The sequence below is a fragment of the Polistes dominula genome, unplaced genomic scaffold (genome assembly GCF_049000335.1).
Source record: "Polistes dominula isolate Pdom_NZ unplaced genomic scaffold, Pdom_raw_medaka contig_373, whole genome shotgun sequence".
NCBI classification, from domain to species: Eukaryota; Metazoa; Arthropoda; class Insecta; order Hymenoptera; family Vespidae; genus Polistes; species Polistes dominula.
The window spans coordinates 1,131,656-1,149,868 of NW_028300899.1; the positions used below are offsets into that span (position 1 = coordinate 1,131,656).

General features: G+C 28.5%; 3 protein-coding genes across 5 annotated transcripts in view; all 3 read left to right on the plus strand.

Annotated features, from left to right (window-relative positions):
- The first annotated feature begins 555 nt into the window (after nucleotides 1–555).
- Nucleotides 556–3,500, plus strand: CtsL1 (cathepsin L). Its single transcript, XM_015334931.2, has 7 exons — nucleotides 556–821; nucleotides 1,781–1,894; nucleotides 1,996–2,148; nucleotides 2,225–2,428; nucleotides 2,536–2,741; nucleotides 2,814–2,965; nucleotides 3,059–3,500. The coding sequence occupies exons 2-7, from the start codon at nucleotides 1,799–1,801 to the stop codon at nucleotides 3,265–3,267; spliced, it is 1,020 nt and encodes a 339-aa protein (XP_015190417.1). The 5' UTR covers nucleotides 556–821; nucleotides 1,781–1,798; the 3' UTR covers nucleotides 3,268–3,500.
- Nucleotides 3,501–3,718: 218 nt separating this feature from the next.
- On the plus strand, nucleotides 3,719–7,983 carry dlt (codanin-1 like protein dlt). 2 transcript variants are annotated; one of them, XM_015334955.2, is made up of 10 exons: nucleotides 3,719–4,147; nucleotides 4,289–4,636; nucleotides 4,720–4,990; nucleotides 5,167–5,327; nucleotides 5,402–6,007; nucleotides 6,073–6,315; nucleotides 6,414–6,776; nucleotides 6,873–7,038; nucleotides 7,129–7,397; nucleotides 7,477–7,983. In XM_015334955.2, exons 2-10 carry the CDS (start codon nucleotides 4,355–4,357, stop codon nucleotides 7,621–7,623), a joined length of 2,508 nt encoding a protein of 835 aa, XP_015190441.1. In that variant the 5' UTR covers nucleotides 3,719–4,147; nucleotides 4,289–4,354; the 3' UTR covers nucleotides 7,624–7,983. The 2 variants fall into 2 exon arrangements, with proteins under 2 accessions (XP_015190441.1, XP_015190450.1); XM_015334964.2 differs by having other exon boundaries at nucleotides 3,719–4,031.
- Nucleotides 7,984–8,580: 597 nt separating this feature from the next.
- LOC107073978 (putative adhesion G protein-coupled receptor E4P) overlaps nucleotides 8,581–18,213 on the plus strand; it is a 55,326-nt gene continuing 45,693 nt past the window's right edge. Inside the window, exons 1-2 of one of the 2 annotated variants that reach the window (XM_089179306.1) lie at nucleotides 8,581–9,093; nucleotides 13,631–13,844. In XM_089179306.1, the coding sequence (XP_089035432.1) occupies nucleotides 13,663–13,844 (182 nt within the window). In that variant the 5' untranslated portion in view covers nucleotides 8,581–9,093; nucleotides 13,631–13,662. The remainder of the gene's footprint in view (nucleotides 9,094–13,630; nucleotides 13,845–18,213) is intronic. The other variant, XM_015334976.2, reaches the window with a different exon arrangement.

An 18,213-nucleotide genomic window follows, 5' to 3' on the forward strand; every position in this document is an offset into this window, starting at 1 on the left:
TTTAAATAAAAATGTTATCAGTTAATATTTTTTTTACGAATAAATAATAAAAAAATTATGAACAAGAAAAATAATAAATATGAGCGTATAATACGTCAGTTAATTTCAATCATGTGATTTAATTGCGTCAATTTTCTAGATAAATTGTAAAGATGTACAAGATGAATGTAATTTTTATTCATGTTAAGAAATATAATTGTTCTCTAATCATTAATTACATACTCATACAAAAATATTTAAAATGTTTATTGAAATATTTTTCAATTATTAATACAATTGAAAAGCAACAAAATATAATAAAATTAACAACAACAACAGCATATATATTCATATGGATAAATATTTAACAAATCTATGCGTTAATCTAAAAAAATTCAAAAATCAATGCCAATTGGTCATGGTCATATAAATTAATTCGCAAAATAAACAAAATCATCTTAGTTATTCTTTTATTTCATTTAATAGGATTATGTATATATAAATATGTGTGTATATGTGTTTTATAAATATATATAATTTGATATTTCAGTATTATCTAAGTCACATGAGAAGAAGCAATGGTAATAAAAAAAATGCTCGAGTGGACATTTGAATAGATATCGTGTAATATGATGCGTAAAAGTATTTCTAACAAAAGATAAAATCATCACATGTGTACTGTTAAACAAAGTAACCTAAGAGGACAAAAACGAAATGAATCACGTGACTTAGGGGGAGGGTCCAATATAATAACCTTGCGTCTTTCTTTTGCTTCATAAGCATTGCAACATTCAACGAGAACGTATCGTTTGAAATTATTAGTGATTCCTTGTGTTATTGTGGTAAGTTATTCTACTTATATATATATATATATATATGTTGAATATATTATCTACAACCGTACACGGTCATTGTTCAAATGTGAATCATACTAAATATCTAATCTGACTATATCGTATGACTCATTAATATATTTGATGTAAAATTTCAATGAAAATATTTTATTTACATTAATATTACTAATTTGATATTTTAACAGATGGCTTTTTTTTTTCTTATATTAAGATCTATTGTTTCTCAAGTTGTTTCCTCCTTTTGTTTTATTTTGTTTGAAGTTTTACACGTAATTAAACCAATTTTTGATTTCTTTGTTCTATCATATCAAATTAATGCATATAATTATTGTTTAATAATGAAACATGATTTATTATAGTTAATCATATTATTATATAATTATTTGGAGTTTATATTATCGTGTATTATTTTATTAATGAACTAAAACAAAATGGATGACGCAAAGAGACTTTCATATCTTGAATGTGTTGCAATGTTGTTGTGTTTTGTTTTCTGTTGTTGTTTTTTTCTTCTTTTTTTCTTTTAACTTTAACACGATAATTCTTATTTAATTATAAACAATTTTATTCGTAAAAAAGAATTTTTTTTATTTTGTTATAAATCCAGATATAATAGATAAAAGAATAATTATGAATAGAAATCTTTCCTCGTATAATTTTATGACTACAAGTTTAATCTTACCATTGAATAAAGTTAGAATCGTGTTTTGCCATTAAAATTTATTTTATTGTTTTTTTTATCGTAGTCAATACGGTTTATTACATTAATAACATTTAAGTTACTTCTTTGTATATATGAAAAAAAATATGGATTCTAATAAGCTCAAACATATAAATATTTGCTATCAACCATATCTATATCTTTATGTATTTTTAATATTTTATTTAGCTTTATTAAAATTATGTATAATATTAATTATAATTAATTGAACATTTTGTATTTTCAGTTGAATTAATATACAAGCATGAAGATATTACTGGTATTCCTAATTTCGACAGTATTTGCTGTTCAAGCTATCTCATTTTTTGATCTTATCTTAGAAGAATGGACAACGTTTAAGGTAATTATAAACAAAAACGAAGTTCATATTTTTATGATTGTTTTTTTTTTTTTAATTAAAATGTTAATTTGTTGACAATAACGAAATTTGATTTTCGACAGCTTGAACATAAAAAAAATTATGAAACTACTTCTGAGGAAAAAGTCAGAATGAAAATATTCATGGATAACAAACATAAGATTGCGTTACACAATCGTAAATTTGAATTAGGTGAAGTTAGTTACAAATTAAAGATAAATAAGTTTGGTGATATGGTGAGTAATGAAAATTGTGTTCAATTAAAGTATAAATTGGTTTATATTACACATTTTCAATATTTTTATTTTATAGCTTCATTACGAGTACGTACAATTATTGAATGGTTTTAACAAATCGATAGATCATCAATTAAGAGAACAAAGAAAACCACTTAGTGCCACATACATTGAACCAGCTCATGTTGAATTACCGCATTTTGTTGATTGGAGAGAAAAAGGTGCAGTTACTCCTGTTAAAGATCAAAAAGCTTGTGGTTCTTGTTGGGCATTTTCAACGGTATTTATTTATTTATTTATATTTTAAACAGATTATATAATTGATCTTTTTATTATTATTAATATTACTTCAGATATTAATTAATAATACAATTCTTCTCTTTATAGACAGGAGCATTGGAAGGACAAAACTTTAGAAAAACTGGTAATTTGGTGTCCTTAAGTGAACAGAACTTGATCGATTGTTCTGGAAAATATGGCAATAATGGATGCAGAGGTGGTCTTATGGATCAAGCATTTCAATATATTAAAGACAATCATGGCATTGATACAGAACAAAGTTATCCTTATGAAGCAGAAAATGATAAATGCAGGTTAGTAATATATCTTTTTTATGAATGGAACAAATTGTTAGATTAGAATATATATATTATTTTGATTTGTAGGTATAGTCCACGTAACAGTGGTGCCGTTGATGTTGGATTTGTTGATATTCCACAAGGAGACGAACAAAAGCTAAAATCTGCCGTTGCAACTATTGGTCCAGTATCAATCGCTATTGACGCTTCTCACCAATCTTTCCAATTTTATTCTGAAGGTTTCGCATGTTTTTATATTTTTCTATATATTATTTTTTTTTTTATACCATTTTACTTTGATGACTTAATATTTTCGGCTTGTTAAATTTTAGGAGTTTACTACGAACCTGAGTGTTCCGATACAGAGTTGGATCATGGAGTATTAGTAGTAGGATATGGAACTGATGATAATGGAGAAGATTATTGGTTAGTGAAAAATAGTTGGGACACAACTTGGGGTGATAAAGGATATATTAAAATGGCAAGAAATAAGAATAATCATTGCGGTGTGGCCTCAAGTGCCAGTTATCCGCTTGTTTAAAAACAAGAAGCACATTATAAAGTTAGTGTTGCTGGGAACCAAGTCTTCATGACAAATGTAAATAATTAAAAAACAAAAACTATATTGAAACTAAAGCATTTAATTTTAATATTTAATGTAAGTTTATATTTGGAATTTTTCACATTATTATTATTATTATTTTTAATTTATATTTGAGTTATTACCATTTCTTATATACATGGGAATAAAATAAATGTGTATTTGAAATTTAATTGTGTAAAAGGGTTATAATTTTAAGAAGATTATAATTTGAATTTAAAGTTCTAATAAATTATGCATACATATGCTCGCATAAATAATTATTTTGATTGAATTAAAATTTGTCAACTATATTATATGTTATATTAATTATGTATATGTGTGCTTATTCGTTATAAAAATTTAAGCATGTAATGCATTAAAAATAATATTTGAAATCGTTTAAAGTTTGGAGATTTTTTTACGCGTAGCTTATTTTTAATATTTTTAATTATCATTAGTACCGGTATTTACTTATATGTTTAAAAGTACAGGTTTGAAATTCGTATCGGTTCGACCATAGTTTCTAATTATATATTATTGTCGTCAGATAGCGCTAGTGTTGCTCATTTTTATGTCATAGGTACCCTCCATAGTCATACGTCAATTCTTTCATTCTTATTATAAACAGAAACTACATGTCTGAAGATACACGTTGAAATTTGACAAGGCGTCAACATGCAGTGTTTATATCGATAAAAATGAATATTAATGTGGTCAAGACAGTAAATATAATAATATATAATCTGTGTTACTTTATGATATATATTTAAATGTATTTACATTTTATTTTATACATGAAATTCTACCATATGTTTAGTGAATATAACCTATAAAAAGTGTAAGAAAAAGAAAGGAGAGAGAGAGAGAGAGAGAGAGAGTCAACAATTTAAATAAATAAATATGTTGATAAATATGTTAATTTAAATTAAATAGTGAAAAATATAATCGTGTAATTATTGTAAAATGTTTCTTTGTGTAGACGTAGGAAATGTTATATACAGTTGAAAGGATTTGTTTATAATTATATTTGTAAACATCATCAGCAATGGGAGAAATGAATGTATGCTTTCAAATAGACACTGATAATCGTGAACATTTTTCATCTGCAATTGCATTTCAAACCTTTCGAAAGCAAAGAGACACGTTTTATGAAATTTTGAGGATATGGGAACAAAACCATTTGGTACCAGGATGGGCTTTTCAAGTAGCTTTGGTAGGAAAGATTCGATCAGTACTCACCCAGCATAATGATGCTACCAATTATTCTCACTTTGCAAGATTATTTAAATCTCAACTTCTCATCTCTTGTATACAAAAAGGCCAACAAGTAAGTTAATTATATATATTTTAAATTATTATAATTTATGTGTATATTGTAAACAACAAATTTGTTGTTTTTTTTTTTTTCAGGAAGAAATAGTTGACGATGATAATATTCTAAAAACATTAAAACACATTGATCCACAAAAATTGACACAGCTTAGAAAAAGATTGGTTACTCCCTTATCATCTCAGAATGATGTTTGTGTTCCATCTTTTCCTGGTACTCAAGAATTTTTTAGAGATTTCATACTGTACGCATTTAATCCAATATTTTATACACATTTAGAAAATTGTTTAGTACATGAAATTATAGAGTTGAACAAGACTCAGTTTACTAGCAGCGAAATAGAAGATTCAGGTATTTTTTATGCATAAATTAATATAAATTACTTTCTCTCTCTCTCTCTCTCTCTCTCTCTCTCTTTATGTAAATAATAAATATTATTAGAAATTAATGTGATACTTTTTAAGAACAAATTTATTATTTATTTATGGCAACGAAATTATTTCTACTCCTTTCTATTTGTATTTTAGAAACTATAGTGGATGAGCAAACGAAACGTACTTTCATCACATGTCTAACAAGTTTAAGACTACTTGCCAAAATGTTGGGATTACTTATATCTTTACCTTATAAATTAGAATCATACACTAATAAAGAAGTAATAACAGCACAAATTGAAATTAGAAATAATGTAAGTAATAAATTTAATATTAATTAATTAAGTATTAATACAAAATATTACTAAAACTCATATAATATTCGTAGGTTGTACCATCGTTAAATTTACAATCTTGCCTTCAAAATGCAATTATGGAAGGAAAAATGTCTTTGAGTATTCCTTGGATAGTAAAATATTTAGCAATGATGGATATAGTGTCTCTTCGATTAACGTATTACAAACCAGTCTTAGAATTACTGTATTATATCTATAGGACTGTCAATACTTATGATTTTGCTTCTTCCGATTGTGAGAGTGTTATGTCTCAAAAAACAGCAATTTTACTGAAATTTACGTTAAAATGGTTTTTCGAGTTACCAAATTTTCCTAAAGATTTTTGTTTAACTTGGCAAGAAATATATGAAATGAAAGAATTAAAAACACAACGACAATTTGACAAAATGTTAGCACAAACGTATGAAGTATTGTCTGTGGAATCTATTGATATTGTTACACCTTCTAAATATTGTTTAGATAAATTAGATATAATAGATGATGAAGTTCTTGGTAAATGTTGTCCTATAACTGATTTAAAATTACAAACTGTGTCAAAGAAAAATGTAAAACATAATACACGAGGTCCAAACAAACATATAACACCAATATCTAGTCAACTTCATAAATTTGGGGCTAATAATAGAAGACATTTACAGGTATATATATATAATTCAAATTAAATATTATAACTTATATATTATTCTTACAATTTTCAATATAGTTGCAGTTAGAAGAAGCTTTTTTCCACGGTCAACCAACTTCAACTCGGAAAACGGTTGATTTTGTCTTCGATAGAGTTGCGTCAGCTTGTGTTAAACATATTTGCAATACGTTATTGGCATCCGCGAGAGAAACGAATTTAAATGTTTTTAGAGAAATTATGAAAAGAAAGTACAAAGCAAAGCATAAAGAAACGCATGCTACGACAAATGGTAATAATAATACAGAGATTAACGAATTAAAGGTGAATTTTTTTTTTCTTTTCTTTATTTCGCATGATTTTAATCGTATATTGTTACATAATTCATTGTTGTAAATCATTTTTTTTACTCTCTATTTTAGTCGTTATTGGCAAAGGAAATGTCTATGTTGGCTAGTACTGCTTCAAAAGATTTGAAAGAACAGTGTGATAGAAGTATGCCACAATTCTGCGAAAGACGAATTGTGCAATCTATTGAATCACTTTTAGCAGAAGATTCTTTAGTGCCTGTTAAAGAAATGTGTATAAAAATAGCTTACAGAGTAGCAATTGAACGTATAAATCAATGGATACAATCTCACATTGTTGGTGGCTCATTGTTTCATAAAGACATGGATTTAGAAATTAATAGGTTTATTAGAAATAATAATACATTATCTATAATCCAAGAAAAAGTTCATAATCCAGCTGCACCAAATCCGAGCGATGTTATACATGAACTTAGAGTATGTTTTATTTATATTTATTGTTCTTTTTTTTAAATAGTTTAATAAGCAAAGGAGAATAATAAATTAAGAATATTTTATTGCCTTTTTTTTTAGTTACAAATATGGGATATTATGGATAATAATCGGAACAATGTAACTCTAACTTCAGTGACAACAATATTGAATAAATTGTATGAAATTTTAAATGAAAGAGCTGATCTGGTTTTAGGACCGGAGAAAATCTTGTATTTATTGAGCGTTGATTTTTCATTGTTTTTAAGTAAGATTAAAATGATTAATAATGTTAAAAGTATAATGTAATTAATGTTGTTTTTTTTTTTTTTTTAATATGTTATGTTTTTATTTGTAGTTGCACACAGAATGGATCTATTTACACGAGATATTCAAGACCTGATAATTAAGATATGGACTATAGACAATTTTAAGATATTTGAAGCAGATACTCCTATGTTAAGATTGTTGAGTCCAAGAAACGTTATGTTACTTGCACAACCTGAAACTGATGGAACATGGTTGATGTGTGGACAATTTTTAAGAAGATTATTGGAGGAAAGTGTCCTTGATATTGAATTGTTGAGCGATCAATACGTGGCATTATTAAGGCACGATTGGCCTGGAGTAAGTTTCGAAATTTTCTATATTAATTTTATTTTCAATTCTTTCTATTTAATTATGTAATATTATTTGTTCGTTATAGCCTATATTAAAACATTTATCAAAGTGCCTTTACGAAAGTATTGCGGGTTATAAGTCGACTGATGAAAAAACAGAAAAAATTAGATATTTGCTTGGGTGGATAGGAGAGACCTGTCGTGAAATAGAAATTGGAGATGATTTCTTATAGATTCATTTTTTTCAATATATATATATATATATATATATATATATATTCTATTGATATATTTTTAATTCTCAGCTTGTTAAGAAATTCTGTAAATTATAAGAATTTTATAAATGTACATTGTTTATTGTCATGACAACAGGAAGAAAATTATGTTTCTACTGTTTATTCTTATTTTCATGAGAGGAATACTTCTCATTTTGTATCGATACTTGTAAACAAATGTAGGAAGTATGTTGTAAATCAATTTATTCAGAAATTCATTCTATTTAAAATGGGGCTGTATATTATTGCACCATTATCTATTTTATAAGAAAAACTATGCTATGTATTTTAAAATAAAAATGTTATATTTTTCTTTTACGTCCATTTTGTATTCTGATCTATTATAAATTTGCACGTATTGCAAATAAGATTAATTGCATTATTGAAAATATGAAAATAGTATTATATTTGTAAATTGTGAAAATTTATTTAGAAATAATAGAAAAATAATTTATCAAAAAGAGAAAGAAATCAGAAATAGTTTGATTCGCTAATATATTTCATAATTTTGCCGGGATGATGAAAATAGAAGGAGAACGATCGTAATGTTTAATTTGTGACATGAAAATTGATATAGACTGTACCTAGTGCAATTATCGTGGAAGTCCCATTGAATTGAAAAATATAAATAAAACTTCTAAAGTAGATATTCTTTTTCAAATGAATTTTATTATTTTATCATAACCTCAATTATAAAAATTCATTTATAAATATCTTAAAATAATCGCAATACAACTGCCACCTGGTGGACATAAATATCAGTATGCCAAAACGGCAGAAGCCCCCCTATCTCGATCGTTCTCTTTCTATTTGATTTTCGTAGGCGGGGTATATTATTGGCGGTAACTAGCTCGAACGTGATTGGTTGGAATATGCACGCCATGTCGGCATGGTGAACAAAGTAGGAACGAAAAGTGGCGGTCAGTCGTGAACCGCGCGTCGTACGGATCGGAAGTTGACAGTTTACTCTTAATTAATTTACCGTAATATCATCTTCGATTAATAATAAAAAATCATTGACATATTAGATTAAAATAAACAACGATATTTGATAGTGATACGGGACTCGTATATGATAAATATAATAAAATAATCTATAAAAATGACATTTTTATAAATACATTTTGTGACAAGTGAAATAGTAGTAGAATTTGAATGAGTTCGCTAGAAACAATTAAATAAGAGTGTATTTTATATTACTTTTCATTTACGAAAGAGTGATTATTCGTAATTTTTTTTTTTTAATAAGAGGTTAGATATACGCTTTTGAAGGTTCAATATGATGTGCGCGCAATAAACTCAAACGGTTCAACACGTGTTCGCACGTACACGTGGACTTATCGAAATGTGAGAGACAAGAGGATAAAAGGAAGTCGATTGTTGTTGGGTGCTGTCAATGCGACGTCAAAAATTTGTGATCATCGTTAGGTAAGTGGAGAGAGAGAGAGAGAGAGAAAGAGAAAGAGAAATAACTAAACATAAAACGAGACGAAAGTCCGATCCATGTATTCCCTTTAATTGAGAATAGTGAGATAGTAAAAAATAAAAAAAGCTCGAACAAAAGTCAATTCGATTAGTTTTTGATATCGAAATAACATGGCAGTACTTTCGTATCGATTTATTATATTTTTATTTATTTATTTTTTTTTTTTAAATGAAATTCTATGCACACGAAGGTTTTTGTTACTTAAATTATACAATTACATAAATAACAATAATACAATTGTTTCGTAGAAAGATTTAATTTGCAATTTCTGAAACAACAATTAAATTAAATTAAATAATTTAATTAAGATTTGTTTCGATCATTATTATATGAATTAAAAATGATTTGTATTTAAAATAACAAATAGCGTCGTATTGAAGTTGTAAAATTACTAGATCAATTTCATAATGGCATCATCTAAGAGACACAGAAAACATTCCTGTTTAAGGTTTTAATATCGTTTGATTTAACGTGCAAAATATAAATATTGAAATTTTTGATGATTTTTTTGCCTTGACGAATGTTTCGTTAATATTTCATCGATAGAAAAGTATTTCGTCGTAAAGTTTTAAGATTTCAAACGAGTACATACTTATTTACTTACTTAAGTAAGTAAGTAAGTAAGTAAGTTTATACTAAGTAAACTGATTGATATAATTTAGTGTAACTTCCTTGAATTGATGTTCGGAGGAAGCTTTTTTCTTTTTTTTTTCTTTTTATTTCCTTTCAAACAAGCGTTACAGGCTTGACTTTAACGAGCTTGAAAAAAGAAACAGAAATTTTGTTAAATCGATTTTAATGTTTGTCGAATCATTGATTGAAGTTTTGCATCAGGTGAATGAAAAGAAAAAAGAAGAGAGAGAGAGAGAGAGAGAGAGGGAGAGAGAAGAAAGGAAAAGAAGGGGGTAAAAAAAGGCGGGAAAAGGAAAAAGGAAGAAGAAGAGAGTGCATCGTTCCGAACTGCGCGTTCTCGTGAATTGAACTGGAAGCCAAACACTGTTAGGGTTACAAAAGTGTAAACGATCATCGAATTGGTGTGTGATGAACAAAAAAGAACGTTAAAGCAAGTTAGGGTTATGTATACACACCCACACACACATATACACACGTATGTATTTAAGTATGTAAATAGAAGTGTAAATGTTCTGAACGAAACGACGCTTATCTTTTAAATGCCTTTTTTGTTTTCTCTCCCTTTTGCAGATTCTCCAAGTTGTTTATCGAAGATATATCGGTGATTATCATCTTATTCATCTTATCTTAAAAATTACACGAAAAAAAGAATATAAAAATTTTTAATTACATTTTGGAAGTAAAGAAAACGAACAAATATTTTATATTTTGTCGAGACGAGATCACAAAGAAAAATTATGCGTGCAGATACGTTGGTTGGTTGGTTGGTTGGTTGGTTGGTTGGTTGGTTGTAATTTAGTTTTTTTTTGTGAGAATATAAAAATGTCTCTCGTGTATCATAAATATGTTTTTCTCTCAACTTTCTTATAAAGTTGTTGTCCTTCTGCAATTTTTTGTTAGAGATACACAACAAAAAAAGGTTAATACTTTTTGCATCCATTTTTCTATCCAACTTTTATTTTTTTTTTTTTTTTTTTTTTTTTTTAAGAGACAAGATATAATTTTCCTTTACTGAACAATTTCTTTAGTCGTGGAATTTTATTGCGAAAGAGAGAGAGAGCCATTCAATTTTAGATTTCGTTTGTACGTATTGGTTTCGCGTGTCGTTGTTGTCGTCGAATTTTGGCATCGAACCAATTTATTTCTTAGTGAACAATTTCTAAGAGAAGAATGATTATTTTGAAAATTGCAATCAAATCTATACGTAGGTACTATAGCTCGTTTAGTTTTTTTTTGGGTTTGTATCTACTTCTTTTGTGTTTTCTTCACATTTGCGCGACAGTAAGTTTGACAATAAGTTTCTTGTACGCGTTTCGTTGTTTCATATGATATTATTTGTCTCACGTATTTTTATTTTGCATCACGTATAAGATTGAGAAAGTTTATATGCCACCTTTTTATTCTCTACATTGAAAGGAAAATATCTCTTCGAGATAAAGAAATAGGAGAAGGGGGAGGGGGGGGGGAAAGAGAGAGAGAGAGAGAGAGAGCTACAAAATAACATTTTGCGAAATATCAACTTTCATGAAGAATCATATATGTAGTTTGATTCGCAATGAAACACTTTTCTTATTTTATGTGTTTTAAATAGCTTTGCAAAATTTCTCAATTGTTTTATGCAAAAGTCGTTTCATTTTTTTCAAATCACACTCATTCGAAAGAAGTTTTCACTTCAAAAAAAAAAGAAAAAAAAAACAAATCCGAGTTATCGACTGATGAATGGTGGTTTCTTTTCATTGTTTTCTTTTTTTTTAACGGGTTTCTCTCTCATCATAGGGGTATAATGAAACCACGATTTGAACTTTACTCGTTTATCGTTTGCCGTCTTTAAAAGCAGGATAATTCGTCGAACGATTGACCGAGAGAATGAAAAAGAAAATAAGAGAGAGAGAGAGAGAGAGAAAGAGAGAGAATGAAAAGAAAAGAAATAAAAGTTGAAGAGTGAATTTTAAATGGACGAATAAGGTCGTGCTTGATATCGATCGTAACCATCGTAGAGGATGCTAAGATACTCTTTGATCAATTAATGTTCCAATAAGTAGCGATAGATGAAAAGTGTCATTGAGCTTTTTCGTCCTTTTAGAGTTATCTATTAGTATTACATTTTCTACTTTTTAAAAGCAACTATAAACATTGATTACGTTTTCTCTCTCTCTCTCTCTCTCTCTCTCTCTCTCTCTCTCTGTTTCTTTATCTCTGTTTAAGTAGCTGATATGTATCAGTATTAGTATTATACGTAGCGTTAGAAAAGCATAGTTAGGTATGTTAGTAAAAGCAGTAATGTAAGAGAGAAATGTTAGTTCGCGCACTTTAGTTTCTAACAGAACTTTAGCAAGCGAGCGAGCGAGCGAGCGAGAGAGCGAGCTTGTTGATGCTCGTAAATTTCGATTAGCGGTAAAAGCAATTAGGTCGGTACCATCTTCCTTGCTATATGATGATGTCTATATAAATGTACCGCAGTATTTGCTATTTTCTCATATTTTCAGCTACGTCAGCGTTGAATTCCTCATAGAAAATGGAAGTAAAGGAAGCGTTATATCGATTTTCTTCCTTTTTCAAATATATACTCTATGTATACCTATACTTACTTATATATTTCTAATGTCTCTATAAGTGTATACACACATATATTCATCCCCAAAAAAACTTATTACAAGTTCTTTATTCAGTATCAATTATCCACACACACACACACACAAAAAAACCACAAATATTAATTTCAGAAAGATAAATACCGAAGGAGAAGTTAGATCATTCCCTTCAATATCAAATGTTACCTAACCACATTTGATTAACCATTAATCTTTGCCGCTTCATTCCGTTTCATTTGATATTTACGTTCACGAAAATATGCTGCTCTTGACCGCAAACGATAAAGTTCACCGGAGCGTTCATGTTGCTGACACATTAGGCAATAACTTAACCTTCCTTCTTGAACATTTTCCTCAGTGAAATTTCTTTTTTTTTTTTTTTAAATTAGCAAGTAGAATGAAAGAGGATTATGTTGACGATTACTTTGTTAGCTTCTGGAAAAGAAAAAAGAAAAAAAGATAAGAAAATGAAAGTTTTAATTGAGTTGACCGATTTGAAGTATCGAAGGAATGCCAGAGGCTCTTCCAAGTTCGCGCAATGGTTCAGCAAAACTTTCGTAGGAGCAAAGACCTTGTTTCTGTTATATGAATACGATATTTTTTTTTTCTTTCTTCCTTGTTCTTTTTCTTTTTTTTTCAACTAATATTGAAGTACCTAAGGTACCACTGTACTTCGTACTAAGTGATATTACGCCGTGATTTCTTTTTTCTTTTTAACTCCAGACGGTATAGTATCGTTAATCAACGGATGACGTTTTATTACATTTCAGAAGAACTTAAAGAAAAAGAAGAAGAAGAAGAAAAATTGGCTTTAACGATATATCTTATGTTTTCCATTATATTTAATACCTGTTATACGTTACTTTATGATATTAACACAACATAGCTACAATGTGAATAATCAGACAATATCTACAACCATTAGGTGTTAACTCAATAATAGAATAATTTCCCAACGTTCTATATGTCTCAATTTCTCGCTAAATTCTCAAGTGTCTAATCTCGCATGACTTATAGTTTGCAATGCAATGCCTAACATTTAGAGATATTCGTAAATCCTAATAAATGACTCATTTAATCAGTTGACTGTGGAATTTAGTTTGAAAGGATCACCACAGGGTGCGGAATTAAAAAAACAAGCAATCGACGTGTATACAAATTGAAATGATTTGTGACTGTTAAGGGACTGTAAATAGGATTAATAATAAACGTATAGAACAGGTGTTTCAATAAAATATTTTGGTTTTTTTTTCAGGAATACAACAAGCAAGTGGACGGATATACATAATGGAGAATCTTTATACTGGTGCAATTCATGGATTTCATCAGCCTAACGGAGGTATGATAGCAAATGGTTTTTCCACAGGGATTGCCAGTTCCTTCGATCAAGATGGAGTATTGAGTCTCATCGTCGTTCTCGGAGGAAGTCTTTCTTTGGTCGCACTCGTTTTTGCATTTATAACTTACAGGTAAGTAAGCTTTGTTTAACTTGAATTCCATTACTAATTACTATGTAGATGAATAATCATCTCTATGAAATTGTGAATAAATGAACAACTAGTGAACAACTAGGTTGATTCTTTGTTTATTACGAAACTTGACTTATAAAACGTGTACGTTGAATTTGTTTTTACCTTTAAATTATAAATTTTGAACAATTAGTTAAGATTACTTGAAACATTTGGATTCTATTCTGGTTAAAAGTGCTTTTTTTCACTCTACTTAATAAGACAGAGTAAAAGAAAATGAAAGATTGTTTATATAGTTAGACGAGTTCTTGTTTTTTTTTTGAAGTTTTCAACAAGAAAATAAATTTCTTTTAATGTCGTTATTAAATTTTCAAAATAGAAACACGGGATTTTGGTGTGTGTGTGTGTGTTTATTTTTTAAAATCCTATTTTATCTTCCTAAAGGATAGACATTATCGATAAAGTAACTTTCATTTTATTTCATTTCATTTTATTTCATTTCATTTCACTTTATTTCATTTCCTCTGTCTTTTTATTATTTCTTTTTTGAGTTTTCATTTTTTTCTACCTTTTTCAAATTGAATTTAGTTCACACTTTGGCTTTGGTGGTTGCTCGCTTTAGCAACGCATCGTCGGCCGCGTTAAACAGCAAAAGAAGAAGTAACGTCGAGTGCAAAACCAGCTTCATGATCGAGCACCTATTGCGGAAATTGGTGGAAATAGAGAACCACACCCTCTTTTCTTTTTCGATCGATCATCATCACTTTCAGTACAACGCGCTTCTCTTCTTTCAAAAGAGAAATAAAAATTGAACGACGAGAGACCTTTTTCTTTTTCCAAAGGTGGTGGTAGTGGTGCCGCCGGTGCAACCGGCAAGATGTGTCTTCCTGCCTGTTGATTTTTCATTACAAACATTTCACAAAGTTATTTCTCTCTCTATCTCCTCTCCTCTTCTCTCTTTCAACCTCTTCGAATTCGACCTATCTACTCTAATTTTGAATTTAGCCACCAGATAGTGTATTCAAGTGTTGGAGACATCCCACGTGACGTAGGAATTCGACCTAGCTACTCTAATTTTGAATTTAGCCACCAGATAGCGTATTCAAGTGTTGGAGAGATCCCACGTGACGTAGGAATTCGACCTATCTATTCTAATTTTGAATTTAGCCACCAGATAGCGTATTCAAGTGCTAGAAATCCCAATAGTTGCATATATCACGCTAACGTTTTAGAGAAAAGTTCGAAGTAGGTGAGTGGTATTGTCGAATATACCAGTCGTGAATTTGCACCGAATTTCTAAACGGGGTCGCACATAATTCATAACAGTAAGTTGCCCCAGACACTTTCTTGACCTCACTAAGAGATAAGCCGAAATTAATTTATCGTACATTTGCTATTCGTGTATTTGCCATTTGCATTATAATATTCTGTATATTTACATTGGTTATTATCTTCATTGTTGTATTAATTAATTCGTTATATATTTAAAACATTAATAAAATTATTTCTATTTGTTATTTCTTTTTCTTTTTTTTTTTTAGTATTCCTAACTTTGGATAAAACAAATTAAATGATTCTACAGTTACATAATAATAATAATAATAATAAATTAAATGTAGGTTATGATTAAGCGTATTTTGGCACGTGCAGAATAAAGCTATTGGAATAAATAAATGTATTGCAGAGTATTTTAACTTTATTAAGACATTATCTTTAATTAAGTTAACATCGTTTTGTGCGAGATTTGTATTTGTTAGTAACAGCGTTGTTTGAACAATATTTACATTTGAAAATTTTCTCGAATCATTTTTTCGATCGCAATACTCTGCATTATTATAACGAATACAATTATTTTTTTCTTTTGTTTTTGGTATGAATTAATGATTTGATCAATAAATAGCATTTTATTTCAATATCTTTGACAATGACGCGTTTATTAATGCTCATATCATTAAGTTAAATTAATCAAAACTTTTAATGAATAATTGTGCAAATCTAAATTGTTATTTAAATTGTATAATCGTATTTTAATGAATTTAGCCAATTAATAAGAGTCGACTTTTAATTGGACTTTTTAACGAGATTTTTTTATCTATTATTTATTTATTTGTTTCTTCCAAATGATCATTGTTTTAGAAATAACATATAATAATAAGAAGAAAAACGAAAAAAAGAAACTAGACAAAATATTATGGGAAATTTTATATAGTGCTCGTTACACGAAAGCTTTTTCAACGCGTTCGTTAATATGGAGGAAAGGGTGAGAGTGAACGTGTATAAAATTGATAGTATGTGTGTGCGTGAGCTTTCGGATAGCACCTTCATCCAGGTGCAACGACATTTTGGCAGTTAATTGTTTTAGAGGTACCACGAGCCAGCCGCCACTGTCGCTTAAATGTAGTAACTCATGGGTAGTGCAATTGCATCTTGATTCTCTTCCCTAATAACTCCTAGTTGAATCACTACTCAATTGTATCATATATGTAATATTAGTAAATTTATTAGCCTAATTAATAACATATTCGAAACATTGGACATCAAAGTGTACTTTTTATCAGCTATTCCACCATAAAGACCATACCAGTGACCTTTATTATATGTGGCTATAATATTATAATAAATAAATCCTACAATAATCTTACTCTTGAAACTGTGCATTCGTCTCATTCTCTCGAAACTTAGATTTTGGAAGGTTTCACTTCTAACACGTGTGATCTGCACACATGTTTTTGAAGTGAAACACTTTTTTAGAATGGGTGTGATTTGAAAAAATGTAACGGAGCGGTAGGCGGCTATGTAACGGAGCGGTAGGCGGCTATGAAACGGAGCGGTAGGCGGCTATGAAACGGAGCGGTAGGCGGCTATGAAACGGAGCGGTAGGCGGCTATGAAACGGCCGCGATACTAAATAAAAAGATAATACAATTATCCTACACCTGATATTTTGTATTTGTTTCAGTCTCTCGAAACTTAGTTTTTTCAAGGTTTCACTTCTAACACGTGTAATCTGCACACATGTTTTTTTTGTTTTATTTAGCACATTTTATACAAATAATAGTTTTATTTTGTTATAATATATGATGTGGAGAAATATCCGGGCAATCAATTAATAAAAATCACTATAACTCAATTAATTAAATCGTGTTTAATTAATTCTTATAATCGATCAGTCAAATTAAAGAGGAGAGAAAAGAAAAGAAATATAAACTCATTTATTATCAGAAAATTAGATGATATTCATCCACGTGTATAATAATCAAGGAAATCATGGTATTCAATAAAATCAAATAAAAAAATATTATACATGTGAAATTTATTATGCAAAAAAAAAATAAAAATAAAAAATAGAATAAAATTTTGCTTCCATTTATAATATTTTTATTTGTTCGTAAATTGTTCGAGTCTATTTTAATAATAATATATATATATATATATGCTCGATTATAGAGTATATTTTAAATAATATTTTAATTAAACATTTTTCTCAACATTTATCAAAAACTTTTCGTGTAATTTGATGATTATGAGTATATCGAGTTTATCGAAAAGTTTGTATCGATTTTAGATATTGTATAAGTAACACACATACTTTCATTCAAAATCAACACGTACCTACTTTTCAGACAATTCAATAGTTTTGGAGAAAACAATCTATGAACGGAGAGAGAATACTAATTATATGTATTACAAACATAGTTTCTCAATAGTTAGATTCCATATTACATAGGATCAATACTTCGTTGATATTGTTGTCAGAAATACGATTAAATTAATTGATCATTCATGTAACATTGTTAATTCGGGTGTTCGTGATCGAACTTCTCAAATATTTCATTCAATTCTATCTAAACTATCGATTTGAGTTTCGATTTAATTAAAGTTACTATTAAAACACACACACACACACATCTATCAATTTATGAAAATATGTCAAATTGATACGTAAACTCAATGCTACATTTATTTCACAGTTATTCTACGATAAACAATTATATTAAATAATTTTGATGACATTTGTATTAAAAATCTGTCTAACTTTTTATGTATTATAGTAAACTGATTATCATTTATTTTTCTTATATTACTTTTGTCACATTTTTTTTATAACTATTGACTAGTTTTCTAGTGTAAAGTACTAATTTTCTTTTTTATTTGATGTCTTCTTCTTTCTTCTTCTTCTTCTTCTTCTTGTGCACTTAACACTTTGTGCTTTCATAGTAAAAACCACACGAGAAGTGATGAAGAGTAAATGACTTTAAAAACCCTCGTGGATAAGTTGGCGAAGATGGGTGATAAAGGATGCGGTTGTTTTTTTTTTTTTTGAAAAGAAAAGAAAAGAATTCAGAAGGAAAAGAAAGAAAGAACCGAAG